General features: G+C 50.8%; 7 protein-coding genes across 7 annotated transcripts; 4 read left to right on the top strand and 3 right to left on the bottom strand.

The window, feature by feature from the left end:
- Positions 1-63: 63 nt before the first annotated feature.
- On the bottom strand, positions 64-1530 carry MIND_00011900 (Carbohydrate esterase family 4 protein; the record flags this gene model as incomplete). The annotated part of the gene is made up of 4 exons (XM_037357091.1): positions 64-885; positions 930-1048; positions 1104-1337; positions 1383-1530. The coding sequence occupies 4 exons, from the start codon at positions 1528-1530 to the stop codon at positions 64-66; spliced, it is 1323 nt and encodes a 440-aa protein (XP_037225001.1).
- Positions 1531-3538: 2008 nt separating this feature from the next.
- Positions 3539-4354, bottom strand: MIND_00011800 (uncharacterized protein; the record flags this gene model as incomplete). The annotated part of the gene is made up of 3 exons (XM_037357090.1): positions 3539-3616; positions 3663-4298; positions 4352-4354. The coding sequence occupies 3 exons, from the start codon at positions 4352-4354 to the stop codon at positions 3539-3541; spliced, it is 717 nt and encodes a 238-aa protein (XP_037225000.1).
- Positions 4355-4801: 447 nt separating this feature from the next.
- On the bottom strand, positions 4802-9283 carry MIND_00011700 (uncharacterized protein; the record flags this gene model as incomplete). The annotated part of the gene is made up of 13 exons (XM_037357089.1): positions 4802-5500; positions 5547-6049; positions 6099-6157; positions 6202-6244; positions 6297-6330; positions 6380-6787; positions 6835-7492; positions 7537-7728; positions 8036-8468; positions 8514-8763; positions 8810-8890; positions 8939-9151; positions 9197-9283. The coding sequence occupies 13 exons, from the start codon at positions 9281-9283 to the stop codon at positions 4802-4804; spliced, it is 3660 nt and encodes a 1219-aa protein (XP_037224999.1).
- A 26-nt stretch (positions 9284-9309) lies between these two features.
- MIND_00011600 (uncharacterized protein) lies at positions 9310-11980 on the top strand (the record flags this gene model as incomplete). The annotated part of the gene is made up of 13 exons (XM_037357088.1): positions 9310-9394; positions 9441-9508; positions 9553-9678; positions 9724-9933; positions 9982-10096; positions 10141-10493; positions 10540-10611; positions 10663-10836; positions 10904-11029; positions 11082-11286; positions 11333-11412; positions 11460-11741; positions 11792-11980. The coding sequence occupies exons 1-13, from the start codon at positions 9319-9321 to the stop codon at positions 11978-11980; spliced, it is 2076 nt and encodes a 691-aa protein (XP_037224998.1). The 5' UTR covers positions 9310-9318.
- A 574-nt stretch (positions 11981-12554) lies between these two features.
- MIND_00011500 (Lysophospholipase) lies at positions 12555-14706 on the top strand (the record flags this gene model as incomplete). Its single annotated transcript, XM_037357087.1, has 4 exons — positions 12555-13504; positions 13553-13686; positions 13737-14191; positions 14236-14706. 4 exons carry the CDS (start codon positions 12555-12557, stop codon positions 14704-14706), a joined length of 2010 nt encoding a protein of 669 aa, XP_037224997.1.
- Positions 14707-15208: 502 nt separating this feature from the next.
- On the top strand, positions 15209-17070 carry MIND_00011400 (uncharacterized protein; the record flags this gene model as incomplete). The annotated part of the gene is made up of 5 exons (XM_037357086.1): positions 15209-15608; positions 15660-15857; positions 15906-16480; positions 16529-16825; positions 16870-17070. The coding sequence occupies 5 exons, from the start codon at positions 15209-15211 to the stop codon at positions 17068-17070; spliced, it is 1671 nt and encodes a 556-aa protein (XP_037224996.1).
- A 52-nt stretch (positions 17071-17122) lies between these two features.
- MIND_00011300 (uncharacterized protein) lies at positions 17123-17785 on the top strand (the record flags this gene model as incomplete). Its single annotated transcript, XM_037357085.1, has 1 exon — positions 17123-17785. The coding sequence occupies one exon, from the start codon at positions 17123-17125 to the stop codon at positions 17783-17785; it is 663 nt and encodes a 220-aa protein (XP_037224995.1).
- Positions 17786-17832: the final 47 nt, after the last annotated feature.

Here is a 17832-nt window from a genome sequence, read left to right as displayed (position 1 = left end):
AGTCGACATGCTGAAAGTGAGTCTAGTAAATGGTATGTACGTGTCCTTGAAATCTGAATAGAACTATGCGAAGAGAGAAACAAAAAACAGTGAAAGTAAAATTGTCCTCGGGGAAACGGTTTGGAGCGTTGCACTACTCTTCGCAGAGGGTGACGGCGACGGTTTGCTACTCGGGCTAGCGTTCTTGTTGTTATTGAAGACCTGGCCCGTGGGTGTCGAAGCAGCGGGCCGCGAAGAAGACGAGACTGGGCCGGCATTTGCTTTCGTGGCATCCACAAGATTAACAACGGGTTTGACGGGGCTCAGGTTGTCCGCGGCATTCCAGTAACCAGTCCCATTGCCGAACATCTGCGACAAGGAAACGACTTTCCATTGCGTTTCCTTCATGACGGGGTAGGCAGCCTTGAATGCTTGCACACTCAGGCTCGACGTTTCGTGTTCAAGAATGACCAATCCAGGTGACTTGGTTTTGAGCCATTCGGTCATGCTCGCGTTGATTTTCGCAAGAGTCGTGCCTGGCGGGGTGCTTGCCAGACTCCAGTCGGCCGTATCTTGATTCCAGATGACGGTCGTGAGGCCAAACACCTCTTTGGCAATCGCACGCGTTCGGCAATCGCTATCGCCATAAGGCGGGCGCCAATATCGGGGAACGCGGCCACCAGTCGAGTCGTGAATAAGCTGCATTGTCCAGCCGAGCTCAGCAACGACCTGTTCGTTTGATAAGGTGGTGGTGTATTGGTGGCTCCATGTGTGGACGGCAATGTCCCCATTCGTGCTGAAAGTTTTCAAGAACTGTTTAGGGTTGTCGAGCAGGTTGCTTCCAATCATGAAATGGGTAGCGGTTTGTTTATTGGCAATGAGGAAGTCCAGCAGCTCATCGGAGGCCTAGAATCGATTAGACACCTTCGATACCTAAGAAGAGAACATACTTGTGTGGGCCCATCATCAAAACTCAACGCCAACTGCCCGTCTGGGGCGTCCCAAATATCGCCTGGTATACGACACTTGTAGGTCGCGGAGCAAACGATAGGTCCATTTGGGTCAAATTCTGTTTTTACTGGGTCGGCAAACCGGGTAATTTTACTTTACTCAGAATCGCGTACCTTTGGGATATGCTGGGGTCCCACCACCGTCTGGAGCATTTTTGTCCACCTGGGCTACTGGGATGTCTGGAATTGCCTTGCGCTCAATCGCGGCCTTCAGAGCTGCCGCCCATGTGTCTGGAATCTTCGCAGGCGGCCCCCATTGAGATGGATAAGCAGATTTCCATTCCTGGGAGCCCACTGCAGGATAGGCAACCCCATCTGTCGCGTCCGCGCGTCGGAAGAGTGCGCGCACTATCAAAGGGTTATTGACCGCAGTGCAGTCTGCGGACTACACACCTGGGTGGTCATCTCTGTGGAACCATGAGCCGGGAAGTTGTCGTGCCGAGACGTGTTCGTGGTTGTGGTTTTGTCGGTGATCATGCCGGCTTGCGAAAGCGGACGAGGGGAGTAGAAAAAGAAGGACGAAAGCAAAGGAGTGGACCATCCGAGATGGTGATATGTGCGAAACAAGGAGAAGTTGGGAAAGAAAACTGAGTGTCAGAAGACGGTCAACAGATTTATGAGCATTTCGCGTGGACAAACTTTTGAGCTTTGTCAAGCCAAGCCTTGGTCTTCGGCGCGAGTTGCTATCGTCCGGCAAGATACGGCAGAGTGCGGTCTTCAATGCCCGAAGAGTAAGCAAACTCACGGAAAATGCCCAAGAAATGTATGCAGCTGACTGAAGCGAGTAGCAAGCATCACGGAGACTGTAAGACGAATGAAGTGAGCTCAAAATGAGCGTTAGTTTCCATTCAACTGGTTGGGCAGACCCTGTCCGGTGGGAGATGTGAAGGAAATATGGCATTAGTCATCCATCACATCGGTCTCTTCGGGTTTTCAGGAAGATTGTTGGTTGTATTCAACTCTCTTAGCACGCTGCTGTTGTAGCATCGGTACATTTTATAAACTCAAGTCCGTGATCTCATCCTCGCGGTACTGTTTCCACTTCACGTCCCAAGACAGCTGAGCCTAACTCCAAGCCTCACTTACTGCGGAAACGAGCCTTACGGCGTCGGTACTATAAGATAGACGAGACTATGATGCAGTCGAGCACTGTGTCGATGCTAAGAATCATAACAGGAAAGAAAAACGGCACATTTACATGTTGTAAAACCTTCTCCGCCAGCAATGCCCATCTCTCATCTTCGACGGCCTTTTCCACTCCATTGAAATGGAAGACCAGCCTGAATTCTTTCAGCGTCTTGACACCACATACCCTCACCCCCCATGGTGAATCTACGAGTGTGAGGGGATCATAGTCCACTCTGTCCTCGGGTGAGTATGTGGGCGAAGTCGTGTAGAACGAGAATGTCAGCCTGCGGAGACCCGTCATCTCAGGAAGCAAGTCAAGTGAATGAAACGGCGGCTCGTTGAAGCACCATGTATCACTTGGGAAGGTTGGATGTGCAATGTCGAGTGAATGGAGATGTGGGAGGTTGAATTGGCCAAAGCTGGCCAGGAGGGTCGCGTGCAGCCCGAAGGCATGAAGATGGAATGTGTTCTGAGTTAAGGGAATCAATTGGGCTTCGAGGTAGACCTGGCGGCAGGTGCGAAGGAGATTGACGCTGATAGGGTCGTATACGCGCTGTAATTTGTTGTGTGGAATATGGAGTATTGTCCGAGAACGGACCCACGATTGTTTGCTGAGAAAGTCGTCCATCGCAATCAACAGAACGTGGCGGCCACCAAGAGCTTCCTCGTATATGCACCGTCTTAACTCTGGCGGAAGGACGAAAAAGTTATTTGACTGTGTTTCTGGCTGACAGAGACTCAGGTCTCGTCGCCCTTTGGTGGGCAGGGGTTGAGGTTCACGAAGACGGGTGTTAACGTTCGTGGGCCTGGGCGACCGAAAGCAAGCAGTACATGAAAGATAGACCGCAATCGGAGAGCATAACACGAGGAGAATAGACACGCAAGCAGCTTCGATGACTTTAGAGGCTCGCGTACGGATGGTGGTCGACATAGAGAGCGACGCACTGCCTTGAGCACGACATCCAGCCAGTGCCAAGGCAATATGTGGCGGTGAACAAGCTTGTAAGATGTTTTGATCCAACAAGTCTAAACGATTTTCGATTCAAGAGCCAGCTAGAGCCTAGAAGCTCAGAACAAGGTGTTGTGAATATCGAGAGCGTTGATATTTGACTGGAACTGGGTGATTGCCACGGTTAAAGGTGGTTTGGCGTGCAACTTGCAACGCCAAGGCCCAAAAGAGAATTGGAGCTTAGGATTTATTCGCATGGTAGGTCCTGTACGGGGGGCAAGGTCATCTACGTGGTACTACTACGTAGGTCTGGTCGCGCTCCGATAGAGGCATGTACATGGTGTGTTAGGGGCTCCAATGATTGACGCAGAAGAAGCGCCGTCGGACATCCCAACCTTCGTGCATTTGGCACCTGGACCTCCAAGAGTAAATCGACGCGCAATGGCGAAGACGAATGGTTTGCCGGACAACCTCAGTTTGAACCTTTGCGGGACGGACTTCGAGAGGGCGATTTCCTGCTGTTTCTGTTGTCTACGTAGACGAAAGTGACCTGTGGCCATGAGCGCGAGGCGAGACGGAAAAAGAAGCCGACAAACCAGAATCTCCTCGGCCAGATGCTCAAACTCTGGTAAGACCTCGAGAGCAGGAAGCGGGCGAGTAGGGGAGAAAGCTGGCAGTTCCTTCTCGGCATGAAAACGGGCGACGAGGACATCTTGTGTGTTGTTTGTGCGGAACTGAAGCTCAGAAGTCTCCGGGTTTTGTGTCCAGCGGTATTCCCTTCCATCCCGCGCCGTCATCACTCGCGGGCTAAAGCCATATGAGACATCTTCGCGCTTCAGCCAGTGCTTCGTCTGACGCTCCTTTCCCCCGAAGTCGATAACGGTCGACTTGACGATATTCCACCTAATGGTGGCGACGTCTATCGCAGCGGATCGCTGGGGAGTATTGATAGCGAAAACGTCCAAATCCGAATGTGGGCTAGCAGTGGATTGGCGCTGGGAGACGCGACGAATAAAGGAGGTCCGATTAGCCCTTGTCGAGCGCGTATCAACTTGGTATTGAGGGACACCGAACTCGTTGGTGTAAGTGGTGTTGGAGGTTGAGGGGGTGGTAAGCACAAGAAACATGGTGTTTGCGCCGCGGGGGTTGGGGAGAAGAAGACATCGAGTGAGTCTTATATGGTGGTAGCAAGTGCCGAAGGGCCGAGTAATCCATTTGCTGACATGGATAAGCTCACAAATATAAGTCAGTGGATCGCCGGCAAAAACTCCGTTTAGATATTTACCATCGATTCGACAGAGCAACTAGTGACATTAGCTTCTGAAGAGACAGAATACTGGCCAACCACATCTACATCTATTCAGAGCCTGGCAGCAAATAGAGCGGAGATGTTAAGAAGGAAAACCCGTGTGTCACGTGTGTCATTAGATCTGACACAAATCAAGCGTCGCCGTAAGCATGACTGAGTCATTGACGAGCGTCTTGAGCCGCTAAACAAATTTAGAACGGATATTCGGACTTCCAGGTGACTTCCGAGACGTTTACCCTGAAGTCTACATGCATCCTTCGTTGCATGTACTTATCGCCAGTCCAGAATGCTAGTAAGTACGGTCTAAGCTACAAATCACGTTGATTGCTACAAATTATCGTAAGTAGAATATGTACTAGCTTTGAGTGACCGAGTCTACTATTCTACCAGTGCTATGCATCGACACCTCGACCCAAGCCTGCATACTTACATCTCTACTGAGCTATCACGACGCCGTTTCAAGTTATTGCGTCTTCTAGTGCCAGGGTGGGCCTTCCTTCCATACAATGGGGAGAGCGATTTCCCCGATGCCTGTGCTTTGGGGCGGGTACCAAAGTCGCGAGCGAGGCTAGTCCTGTTCTTCTTCGGAGTCTTCAAGTTGGCAATCAACTCCACATCCGAGCCATACGCCACCAGCCCTTCTTCTGCGTCCGATCCGGAGTCGACGAAGATATAGGTAGCCGGAGGTGGCTTCGCTTTGGTTGCGGCTGGTTGGACATCAAGATCCTGTTCTTTGTCGAGCAGCGGGGTAAAGGATTGCATCGACGAGTCGGTTTCTGATGCCTCAGAGTCTGAATCCGAGCTCAGGGAGATCACGCTATGTCGCCGAGTAGTTTGTCTTTTGGAGCTCGATATCTGAATTGGGTTAATTTCTTCATCTGAGCTTAGGGTATCCGCTGAGATGTTCCCGCTGCCTCCTTCCCACTCGGACTCCGAATCACTGTTGTCGGCCTCGTAGTCGTGGCCAGCCATTGGCCTCGGCGCCTTATGGCCATGCCTCTTGGTCTTCACAGCACGTCTCGCTGGTGATGGAGTAGTAATCCGCATGGAGGGTGATTCGAAAAACGAGATATGAAAGCAGCCATCGGCATCGAGATACTTGTGGTCGAGCGCTTTGGCTCCGAACTATAATCCTTTTAGTTGGTTGTTAGATCCAGGTCACACAACTGACCTTGATATACCAATGCTTGTTCCGATGATCGTCCTCAGAGCTCGCTCGCTCGACGGTGAGGGCTTGCCGATGTATGAGAGCTCCTAGTACTTTCTCGACCAACTCGAAAGTCATATTGTGGTCTTTCGCACTGCCATATCCGGGATGGGAGTTTCGTTCGTTCTTAGCCTTGCGGCCGCAGAGTAGTTCCACTAGTTGGTTCGGGGTCACTTTCTCGTTGGACTTGTGAGTGAAGATGTCCCGCAGGTACCCAAGAATGACTTTTGAGAACAGTGCAAAATCAACAGTTTTGCGAGATGCGCCGTTGAGACAGTTGCTGCATTGCTTGTTGCATGGAGCAGACCGCTCTCCAAAGTAACGGTAAAGACGCTGGTTTATGCAACTAGAACTGTGGAGGACTTCTACCAGTTCTTTTGCTTGCTTCATTCTGCGCCGAGCCTTTGGGGTCATGTTGTCCAGGCGAGATGGGAACAATGAGGGGAAAAGGTCAGAGTATCGGTAGTCTTTTGGAGATCAGTCAGCATCGATTGAGGAATTGATAAACGCTCCCACAGAGAATGCACTCGGCATCTTGTCCGTCTCTTCCCGCACGACCAATCTCTTGTAAGTATCTGTACCCGAGTCAGACTTAGCCAGACAGCCAACTGCACCTCACGATTCTGTGCTCTTTGGGCAATCATAATGGACAATGAATCGCACTACCAGGGTCAATTAGGCACAGCGGCGAATCACGTCAGCGGGGGGCCCCACCATCTGGTTTGTCTACACCCATCCCGAAAGCGTTCTAGAAGCAGAGTTAGTTTTGTCCCCTTTTGTCGTTCGTTTCCACGTACCGTGGCAACCATTACTTGTATGCTGCCATTCATCCAGTTCGCATACGACGCTCGCTTTTCATCCGGCGAGAGACCGGCGTGAAATAGTGCCACCCTTATCCCTTCAGCTTCCAGCTTTTTTGCCAGATATGCACAACCGCTGCGACTGTTATAATAGACGATGCCCGAATGGGTGCTTGGCTTGCTTTGAATGTCCTTGACTAAGGCGCCGACCTGGCTGCTGTTGCCTGATTTGTGATGTATCGTGACCTGAAGATTGCCTTGGATGAGTGAGGAGCGCACAAGTATCGTGTTTGTCATTCGAAGGAGCGTGGTGATTTCTTGGATACTACGCGTAGTAGTGGTTGCTGTAAGAGCGACGATAGGCACGTGCGGGAAGTCCTCCCGCAGAAATGTGAGATTGAGGTACTACAAGTCGACGTCAGAAACAGAGAAGCTGTTACGGGTGCACTGACCTCTGGTCGGAATGTTAAACCCCAGGAAAGGAGACTATGTATTTCGTCGAGCGCAAAGCGGCTAATGTGATCATTTCTATAAAGTTCGCAGAGAAACCGATGGAAATTTGTGCTCCGGTTTAATCGCTCAGGCGTAACATAGATTAGAACCGGCTCTTCAGTCCAGAATCTGTGACGGATGGTCTCATCAGATTGGGGGCGGTCGGATGTGATAGCGAGGACAGGGATGCCATGGGCAATGCAGCTCATTTCTTGGTCGTGGATGAGTGCCTGCAGAGGCGAGACAACGACTGTGACTTTGCGCGGATGAAGCTTCCGCTCCGCCATAGCTGGAAGTTGGTATACCAGACTTTTGCCGCTTCCCGTGGGCTTAAAGACGAAAACATCGCGTTTCGCCATAGTGTGCTCTATGGCAACGGCTTGGTCAACGCGTAACATGTCGATTTTGAATGTGTCCTTCAGAAGACGACCATATTGGTCTTGCAGGATGTCCCGGGTGACCTCATCTTCAAGAGAGGGAGTCAAAGGAGGTGACCAGAGCTCTTCCTCTGGTATATTTTGCCCCAAACCTTCCTCTTCCCAATTTGAGTCATCACTCGCTGTACAATCCATGCCGAGAGCGATCCGAATGGCTCGCAATCGTTCCAGGTATTCAGACCTAGACATCAACTTAATGAGAGCTTTCGGAAAGAGATTGCGTACTTGAAACCCTTCAAAAGCGCAACATCGCATGCCAGCCCACCTAGAAATTCATTGTTGTTGATTCGAATTTTTAACCGTTGTAAGTCTTCAACATCGACTTCTAGAAGCTGTCGTAGTTCTGTTTCGGTTTTCTTCAAGTTGAGTATGTTAACCGTTTGCCAACACAAGCCGATGACATGATTTCCGACTGACCTCAGATAGGTCAGAATGTTTGCTTACCACTCGGATTTTGGGGGGTGGGAGATCTGTTGAGCCCGGAGTGGCGATGCGGCGGCGTTTCGCCACTGGACCCACGTCCCGGGAAGACACGACACCCCCGTCTGAATCGTCCACTTCAGACATGGACTCGTCGCACAAAGTGCATTATGAGGACAAGAAGAGAGCAAGGCGGCAGTGGCTGTGCCGTGACTCACACAAGAACTACTCGCTATACGCAGGAAAAAATGCTTGTTTTGAATGGAAAGAATGCTAATACAAGCCAATCCTCTTTCGAACCAACTCCATAGTCTCTGACGAAATCACTTTCGCCTTTTCTGCACCTTCCCGTGAGATTTGTTCCAAGTATCCTTCATCGGCGCGAATTTTGGAGAATTCCGCTCGCGGTTTCTCCAAAAGCGCATTGACCCGCTCAGATACCTCTTTTTTCAAGTCTGCATGTGACATCCCGTCGGCGGCACATCGTAAGGCCACAGCTTCGGGATCAACCTCGCCCTCTTCGCAAGCAGCAAGGATGGAAAGCAAATTTGAGGTGCCTGGTCGTGAAACCGGGTCGTAGGTTATTCCAGTGGTAATGGAGTCAGTCACGGCTGCTCGGATCTTGGAGGCGACCAGAGAGGGTGAGTCAGTGAGGAGGATGCGAGAGGCCGGATCTGGTGTTGACTTGGACATCTTGGAGCTTGGGTCCTTGAGCGACAGAATTCGTTTGGCGGGTGCTAAATGCGCGTTAGGCTGGAATGTGAATAAAGGGAATGACGCACTAATCAATGAAGTCGGTACAGGAAACAACCGTCCGGAGGAGGAATCCTTGAATGTACGATTAAAGGTGTCTGCTATATCGCGACTGAGCTCGAGATGCTGTCGCTGGTCGTCTCCAACGGGCACGTGAGTTGCACGGTAGAGAAGAATGTCGGCGGCTTGAAGAACAGGATAGGTGAGCAAGCCCGCATTTAAGAGCGACTCGTCGACCTCAGATTCGTCGTTGGCATTTCTTGACTGTGCTAAACGCGTCTGGAAGAAGAGTGAATAGGACGGAATCAAAGTACATGTGTGGTACCTTCCATGAAGTCATGCGTCGCAGCTTTCCAGTTGGCGTTATACAGCCAAGTATCCATGCTAGTTCGGTATGCATAGCATTCTTTCAAGAGGTCAAGTAATTCAGTTTGATTTGGACGTTGACCCTCACAGAGTCCTGGTGGAAAATAATCGAGCGTTTTGGATCAAGTCCAATAGCTAATAAAACAGCAAGCATGTCTCTTCTCGACGTCGCTAGCTCTTTCGGGTCCTGGGGTAATGTGAGGGCATGCCAGCCAACGACGGAGAAGAGCAGTTGGTCTTGTGGATTTGCATTCTTTTGAAGGTCCACCCAGTTTGAAAGGGCGCCGAGGTAATTGCCTAGCTGGCGAGTCTGAAAGACGCGTCATCACGATGAGAGGTAACACACATGTGGAATTCCTGTTGGCTGAATGCCAGAGAAGATAGTTCGCGGTTTCGTGAGTGTGGAAAGTGGCCGTCGGAAAATAAGATTCATGTCACATGACGCGAACTTTTTCACTCTCTACGTTGATGAGTACAGAGTCCGACCTCCCTGGCGGCAACGATTTCCACGATGTAACGCAAATATTTCTCGACGCGGCTTCTGGCTGGTACTTTCTTTGCTTTCCCTTTGCTCGCTGAAATTCTTTTAGAGATGCCGCCTGGCGAAATCATCTTCCGTGAAGGGTTTACCCTCCATGACGCTATGAGTGCATTTGAGGTGCTCATCGTTTCCGTGGAAACGCATTCAACTTACTCGGGTAGATAGGAGAACCACGGCTCGACAGCGGGATGGTCTTAGCAGAACAACAACGCCCTCCCTTCGACCCATGGGCTCCGCTTCTCCCTGAAGAAATTTGCTGGATCATCGACCGCTCTTTCTCTCTGGAGGCGAGCTTTAAGCTATCTGTCGCCTTTTAAACTCATTTTCTGCAGATGTTGTTTCATGCTGGCAACCCCCTTGCTCACACTGTGTTTACTTCACTGTACTCGGTGGCCATTCTCGACCTTCACCCGGATTTGGCACCGTACGGAGAGGATCCCGAGTCCCACCTAATCACGATCGTTCTTCGGGCATCCATTTCAGGAATGCTAAAGTGCTGCGACCTTTCATGGCGCGAATTGTCTCAAGGCCACATGTATGATGTTTGTCTACTCACAATCCGGTCTTCCAAGAAGCTAACCAGCTCCAAGACAGAAGACTGGCAGAGCGATAAATGTGAAACCTCACTATTGGAGGGAATGTCGGTGCAAAATGCTCTGTTGGGGTTGGACAATGCAACAGGCTGGCTCATACGGACAAGACAAGGTGCGTTTTTAGGTCCCATGATCCATCATCTGACTCTTTTCAAGTTCCAGAGCCATGGCTGACTGCACTTGTTGCCCGACTGAATCTTCGCAAATCTCTTCTCCAGTTGATGGACACTAATGTTTTCCGTTCACCTTCCAACTTCATGCAACTCATAGGTGTTGCGCGCAATCATCTCAAGACAGTCCAGTCTTATCCGTCTCCCGAACCCCCCGCCAGCTCAATCGCGCATTTCGCATTCGACCCCTACGTTGCCCGCAAGCTGAATAGCTCAGTACCCATACGTGTTATCCCAGTCCCCCAAATGTCTTCAACTTGGTCTGCACTCGAGTTATTGCTAGATGGCTGGGACGAGATGCGTCTACTGTCTTCAACAAATGCACTTGCGTCATGGGAGGTGCGACTGTTCCTTTTCCAGAGCAATACAGTGACAAAGCTTCCAGACCGCTGGTTTACTTCGCGCATGGTCGCCAAATCCACCATTGCGTGTCCCGTATATTCGTTCAGCCACACAAGTGCGTTTTTATTTCCTTCGAGATTTGCACACCATTTATCTCGTTGTTCAGTCCGTCTTTTACAATGGCCTGTTGGTGTTGAATAAATTCGGTCCCCAATGGATATTCGACAGATTCTTCTATGAAACGCTCGGTGTGAGCCAACAAGCCGTGCTCACTTTCCTCGAAGAACATTCAACCAGCCAATGGCTCGCTTGGGGCGACCTTCAACGCGGACACTTCAAGGCATGTCATCTGCCGCTTGCTCAAGCTGCTGCTAATCGTTTGTTCTTTCCTTTTCATCTGTTTCTAGCTTATGACTGAGTACATCAGGGCACTATGGTTTAACCCAGGTCGAAGAAGACGATTCTTGATGAAGCTGCTTGTCGAGTTGCACGCATATTATGCGAAAATGCTGGATATCCAGTCGTCGATGCCGGTATGGCGTTTTTTTACCTTCAAAGTGGTATATTTGCTGACATGATTTCAAGGGTCTGTCTGTGACAGAAATCATGAGCCATCTCTCCAGCTGTGTTCTGCTCTGGCGTCTCTCCGTCATTCGCGACGTTGTCCTTTCTGGGTTCCAGCTGGAACTTTACACAGCTGAAGAGCGGTCCTTCGCATATTGGTACCTGTCCGAGGTCATTGAGGCCCACCTCGAATGCTTGGATCGCCTGTTGTTGGCCGTGAACCCAGGTAAGTTTTGTGGCCATTTTTGAAGTTGATATTCATCTCTATGTAGACTCGACTCCTGCCCGGGAACTGCGCTTCCAGCATAGTTTCTTAACTGCACTACAAGCTATGGCATTGCCCATGTTCATGGTTGGTAGTAATACTTCATCTTCAATGAGTTCTCTGACCCTGAGTAGCTTTCTATGTCTCTCATGTCCTTTGATTGGCAGCAAATGAACGCAAACTTCCATCGTCGATATAAATGGGCATTTTCACCTGATTACGGCCTGGTGTCTGCTCCCGTCGTTGCACAACCAGACTTTGACCACTTCATGGCCAAATGCAAGGCGGCATTAAAGTCCCCGGAAACGTATTCGCCGGTCGAGTCATTCACACTCGCCCACACGATCTTGAAGCAGTTGGTTGAGGAGAGGATGGTGGGTGGATATGCCGGATTGTGGACTGAGGATCGTATCAAGGTGAGGAGTCGATGGTTCCTGGCGGTCATATACTGAAAACTTGAATGCAGTTGTTACAGGGCCTTGTCGATGCCAGTGAGGACTTGGCTAATGATTTGCGTACGGCACAGATACCATCGTTCGACGAGGGGCTGCTCAAGTGGGATCCATATAACACACCTTCTCCGTGGTTTCCTGTGGTTGACGATGAAGGGAAAGAGCGGAGGCGAAATCGTCGCCCACGGTCTGCGGCGAACTAGAATTGGAATCCGAATCCGTCTATCAAGAGGATGATCTACAATTAACTGTTGTGCTCATGTACATAAATGTCCCAACTTCCACCGCGGGGTACAAACAGAACGTCGGGTTGTACAGCTTTCTTGTTGTTCTTCACTCCTCAAGCCTCAGTCACTTGGGAGATTATATGGCACTTGGGACACGATGCCGCAGCATGCCGGAGCCTGGCACTACGGCCAATCCTGTGATTGTGATGATTGATTATCAAAGACCGCCATGACTAGTGTTATATAAGCAGTCATTCTGTTCTGGTCACCACAAACTAAACGACGAACTTCGTTCTGTTTGGGAACATCGCGGTACAAGGACTTGCCCAAACCTAGAAGCCTCCTGGAAGGTGGTTGCTGAGGTCAAGATGACCTTGACCATGCCATACCCGACCCCCAGCATGTGGCTTGAGCGCTTGATTCGACAATAGATCTGCTCAATTCTGATTACCTATACTTCGATGCATCATCTGGCTCGTTTACGCTCGTTCCTTGTCGCTCGCAATGCCTGACATCGTGTTCAGCATGAACGCCCTCGATACCAGGTCAGATGAAACTCCAATCTCGATGCCATCTCTACGTTGCAATGTTCATGTTACCCGAACTTGGAAGCAACCCGGACCTGTCGATAACAATCCCCGTCGTCGATCAATTCACTACCTTCGTCTTTTTGCTTCTCTCCAGCATGAAGGTGGTTAACACCCCCTTCGTCCTTGGTTGCTCGTTTTTCTTGTCGCTCGTTCAGGCCCAACTTCCCCCTTTCTCGCCGTCTGCCCTTGCCGCATATACCCCCAAAAATGTAGACTGTCCCGCTGGATTTACCCTCGTTCGTGACGCCAAGGGCTTGGGTGCCCAAGAAAGCGACTATCTGAAATCTCGTCATTCCACCGCCCTCCCCGCTGCCTTTGCCACATTCTTGGCTAATTTGGCTTCCACCAAACAGCCAGTTCCATTGACCGTCAAAGAGGTCTTTTCCGGAAAACGTGGCGCATCTCCCTCCTATGGCCTCGCATTCAGTGGCGGAGCTTTTCGCGCGGCACTCTTCGACGCAGGAGCAGTGACCGCTTTCGATTCTCGAAACAAAACTTCCAGCTCGTTGGGTTTTGGCGGTATCCTTCAAGGAGCATCGTATATGTCTGGCTTGTCTGGAGGAGGGTGGTTCGTCACTGCTCTCACCCAAGCAAACATGCCGACTGTCCACGAATTGGTCTTTGGTCCCTCTTCTCCTACCACCGATGGTTACGGTGGATTTAACGTTGCTTTCGACGTCTTGACACCGTTCGGGAGCAATAACACGCTCAACCAGGCATTCATTGGTGGCCTGATCGTTGAAACAACCGGCAAGGTCGGTTCACCTGCGGGAGGCCATGCTGGTCTTCCCGATGCATTCGGACTGTCGCTCGCTAGACACTTTGCAAACGGTACCAATGCAGCAAATCTTCTGGACCTTGAAAACGCAGCACACGGCGCCGGGCAACTGTTTTCGGGCATCTCGAATGTGTGAGTACTACTTGAATGGATTACGGGCTGCCTTATGATGCGCTGCAGTCCTGCCTTCAAATCACACCAGATGCCGTTCCCAATTATATCAACAACCCTTCTTTCGAAACAAGGCAACACCAGCAACATCGTTCCCAGAAAAATCGTTCCTTTGTCAAACACTAAATTCGAGTACAACATTTGTACGTGCTTGCTCGACTTTCATCTGGGCAAGCTCATAATCTCTGCGTAGTCGAATTTGGCTCCTACGACCCGACTTTGAACGCATTTGTCCCACTGCAACAGCTCGGAACTGTCAACACGAGCTCTTGTGTTTCAGGCTTTGACCAAATCGCCTTCGTGCTCGGGTCGACTGGGGACATCTTTCCAGCAGTCAATGCTTCTGCACTATTAACACCCAGCGATCCCACAGTACTTCAGTTCCAAGCAACTGCCGCTGCTTTCCAACAAATAGTCCCACAGCAAAATGTTCGCTTGGATGCAGCACTTGTTCCGAATCCTTTCCAAGGCCGTGCGGGTTTCTCTGAGGCCGATGAGGATATTCTTAGTCTGGGCGACGGTGGAATTGACGGCGCCAATCTGCCTCTCCAACCGCTGTTGGCCAAAGCTCGGAATGTTCAAACTATCATTGCTGTCGATGTGTCCTCTGACACAGATGACAACTATGCTGCAGGAAATGCACTTATCGTTCGTCCTTTTCTTTCCATGAACAGACCTAACTTGAATATCAGGCCGAGTCCCGACGAGCAGCTCTCTTCCCTAACACTTACAAGTTCCCCAAAGTACCCGCCACGACTACCGATTTCGTTGCACAACAACTCAACACTCGCCCGACTTTCTTCGGTTGTGACGAGGGCGCTGACGTCCCTCTGATCGTGTATATTCCCAACGGCGGTCCTCTTCCTGGTCAGCCAGCGATCACCAACGCATCGACATCGCAACTCTCCTTCCAAAACCTGCCTCTTGTGCAGTCGATTGTCGACCAGGCCGCCCAGATTGTTATGCGCGGTCGGCCACAAGGGCAAGACACACGAGACAAGGCATTCCCGGTCTGTTTGGCGTGTGCATTAGCGGAGGGTGAGCGGACGAGGCTCAGACTGAGACGCGATAAGGAGTGCGACGTTTGCTTCGAAAGGTACTGCTATAAGCCGGCGGCATCCAAGTCACGGAGATCCAGAGTTATTCGAGCGGGTTCGCGCTAATGCTCATAACGTATTTGAAGGTTCAGATGCGTGTTTGTTGTTCAGAACGTTCTGCAACGGACATCTTATTCGTTGGACCTTTTCGTATCTTGTACAAATCCGCGGTGGTCAGGTACATAGCTGCAATGTATGAATGCCACAAAAGCACTCGTATGGAGCACGCCGGCGCTCAAAAGTCTCAGTGGCTACAAGCATTGAACTTTGAAGCAATCTATGACGTTGAAATTGTCTTGTCCAAAGCAATTGATGCCTCGCGTCAGCCATCATGATGATTTGATTGTTTTCTCACGGAGGAGTGATGTCAAAAAAAACTTGCTCTCAAGTTCCATGTCGACCAGCCTCAGGGTCACTTTGTTATCTCCCAATGGTTTCCAAATTCCGCTCTGTCGCCTACAAACTACGCCACCGCCTTTCCCGATCGTTCCAATGAGCAGCTGGTGACGCACCGAACTCCTGTCTCTCCTTCAAAACCAGCAGTCGGCGCGGCTCCACCCAATTCACCATGGCTTCCAACTCGCAACCACCCCCAGTCTCCCAGGTAGACTCTACCACGTCCAATCCCGACATCGACCGAAAAATTCGCTTATATGGAGCCATTGCTGCCTTCCGTCGCTCCCGCATGCCAACCAATGCGCAAATCGGCGACACGATCGAATACATCAAGGCCAACTCGCCTGTTGACGAGAAGAAGCTGTCGTTTGAGGGTCGCAAGCTCGTGAACGATATTCGTGACATTCTCACGACTTTGTCGAGCCTCATTCGCGAGAAGAACGACGGCGAGATCCTCCAGCGTTTTGTTTGGGCCACGCGAGGCGTAGACACCGCAACGCTCACTCCATCTGATGACGACAAGACCAAGGGCAAGGAGGATGTGGCAAAAGCCAAGCGCGATGCTCAAGAGGGTGTGTAGCTTGTCGTTGCTCGATGCCACAGAGATCCAACTTGACCTTTAGCTTCACACCATCTTCGGACCCTTCTTAGTCTCATCTTGACCAATGCGGAAATGCGCAAGCTGCTGACCGACCTTGGCACTGTTGGACGCGATCTTTTTGCCAAAACTGCCGTCAAAGCTGCCGAAAGAGTCGCCCCCACCGCAGAAGAATTGTATCAGGCCGAGCAATCCGCACCACATGACGAGTTCCACCACGAAGGTTCATCTTAATGCAGTTCTTCAAAACCCTCACTGACTTTTGTCTCAGATCCTCTTGCCGTCAAGCCACAACCTGGCCCTATGGAGCCCTCCGCTTCAGCGTCATCCGTTTCTGACGCATCCAGCTCTGAAGAATCTGAGACGGAGAATGACGGTCAAGTCAAAACTGCCAAGAAGACATTGCTTGGTCGTCTGCGCAACTTGCAGTCTTCCAACAAACAAGATATCGATGACGGAAAGGCTTGGCTCACTGACGATTTCTTTCCCGAGGAGCGTCGTGAACGCTGGATCTGGCGCGGAAAGAAGGTCATTATCGAATGTCAAAAGCACGCTGACTACCAAGAATCTGTTCGGTGGTTGCTTAACATGATTGAAGCTTGGGCTTCGCGAGCCAAGCAGGTCGGAAACGATGCCAAGGACGGTCAAGGACTTCTTCCAGCCGCAACTCTCGCTCAAGACCCATCCCTCCGCTCTGCCCTTTCTCTCCTCCGCACTTTATTGGAGCGAATCGCCGCCGCTCCTTTGGAGCCATTCCTTGCGGCAGCCCGTGTGCTTGCCAAAGATGCGGCTAACGACAAAGAATTACAGCAATGGTGGGTGGCCGTTGGAGGATATGTTCGAAAAGTAGGTTTCTCTTGAAGTTTCTTTCTTTGATACCAACGAACTCGACAGGTTTTGCTCGATGCAGGATACGTGACAGAGCCCGCCTGTTCAACCCGCGCTCGCGAACTGCGCGATATGGGTCGTGTGTTCTACAACGACAAATACAAACCGCACTTTGATGCCGTTGCCGACACCACTGTAGCTTGGTTCCGTTCCATGGCCGCAGACCCACTCAACAAAGCCCTGGCTGAAGATTTTGGAAGACTGACGAGAGACCTGCTATTCGATGGAGATGGAAATTTGCAGTTCAAGAGCAAGCTGTGGGAGGATGTGCGTCAGGTTATTCTCCCTACTTTAGCCGACAAGGTGTGTTTGGATTCTTTTTAAAAGCTCGTATTCATGTTGTCTAGGTTGGATATATTCCTATTCCACGTGTCGAATATACCGATGACAGTATTGATCTTGTGGTCGAGAACCTGACGCTGTCCGGGAAACAACTCTTCCCCAATATTATCGAGGTTGAAGCGCACAACTACATCCGTTTTAGTCCTTACTCCTCCCCTCCCATCTGGCAAAACGAAACCTGCTTTCCGCTCACTCAAGAACACTGAGGATACTTCTCGCCACGAAATCACATTCGCGTTTGAGCAGGTGCATGCTACAATGCGAGACGTCGCGTTCTCCTTCCGCACCAAGACTGGAATCAAAATGCATGACAAAGGCATGCTCGACGTTGACCTTGGTGGACGGGGTCTTTCCGTTTTGGTCACGCTCGTATCCTCCCCAGCGGCAGACACGAGTTCAGTCTTCCGTGTTCACCAAGTCCGTGTCAAAGTTGGTTCGTTGAAGCTGCGGATTCGGGACGCCAAGCATGGGCTGTTGTACAAGACCCTGAAGCCACTTGCGACAAGATTAATCAAGAAACAGATTCAAAAAGCGGTAGAGGACTTTGTTCGGACTGGGTTCGAATATGTGGACGGGCAGTTGGTGCGAGTCCGCCAGAAGGATTTGAAGGACCTCAATCTGGGCCGAACCAGTACCTCGAACAGCGCCCAATCCAAGGGGAGCAAGAAGGAGAACACACGTGATGCTGCTTCGACTATAAGCCCCTCTGCCTCTGTCTCTGGTAGTGGCGGGTCGCAGTTCAAGGTAGTTGCGAGCAAGCGGGAGTCACTGCTGCCCGATAGCGGTCATCCTGCTGGTTGGGTAAACCGGGTCACGGAGCAGGAGAAAGAACGTCAGATCAAAGATGGTGGAGAGGAGGAATGGCGGTCCGATGCCTTCGATATTCAGAGCAACCCAGCTGTGCCAAAGCAAAAGTTGTGACCTTTTACTATCTTTTTTTTTTCGTCGGACAAGTGTACGATCAGAAA

The sequence above is a fragment of the Mycena indigotica genome (genome assembly GCF_014461135.1).
Source record: "Mycena indigotica strain 171206Taipei chromosome Unknown Mind.scaff0001, whole genome shotgun sequence".
NCBI classification, from domain to species: domain Eukaryota; kingdom Fungi; phylum Basidiomycota; class Agaricomycetes; order Agaricales; family Mycenaceae; genus Mycena; species Mycena indigotica.
Note: the sequence above shows the minus strand (reverse complement) of the source record. Positions and strands in the feature narration are given on the sequence as shown.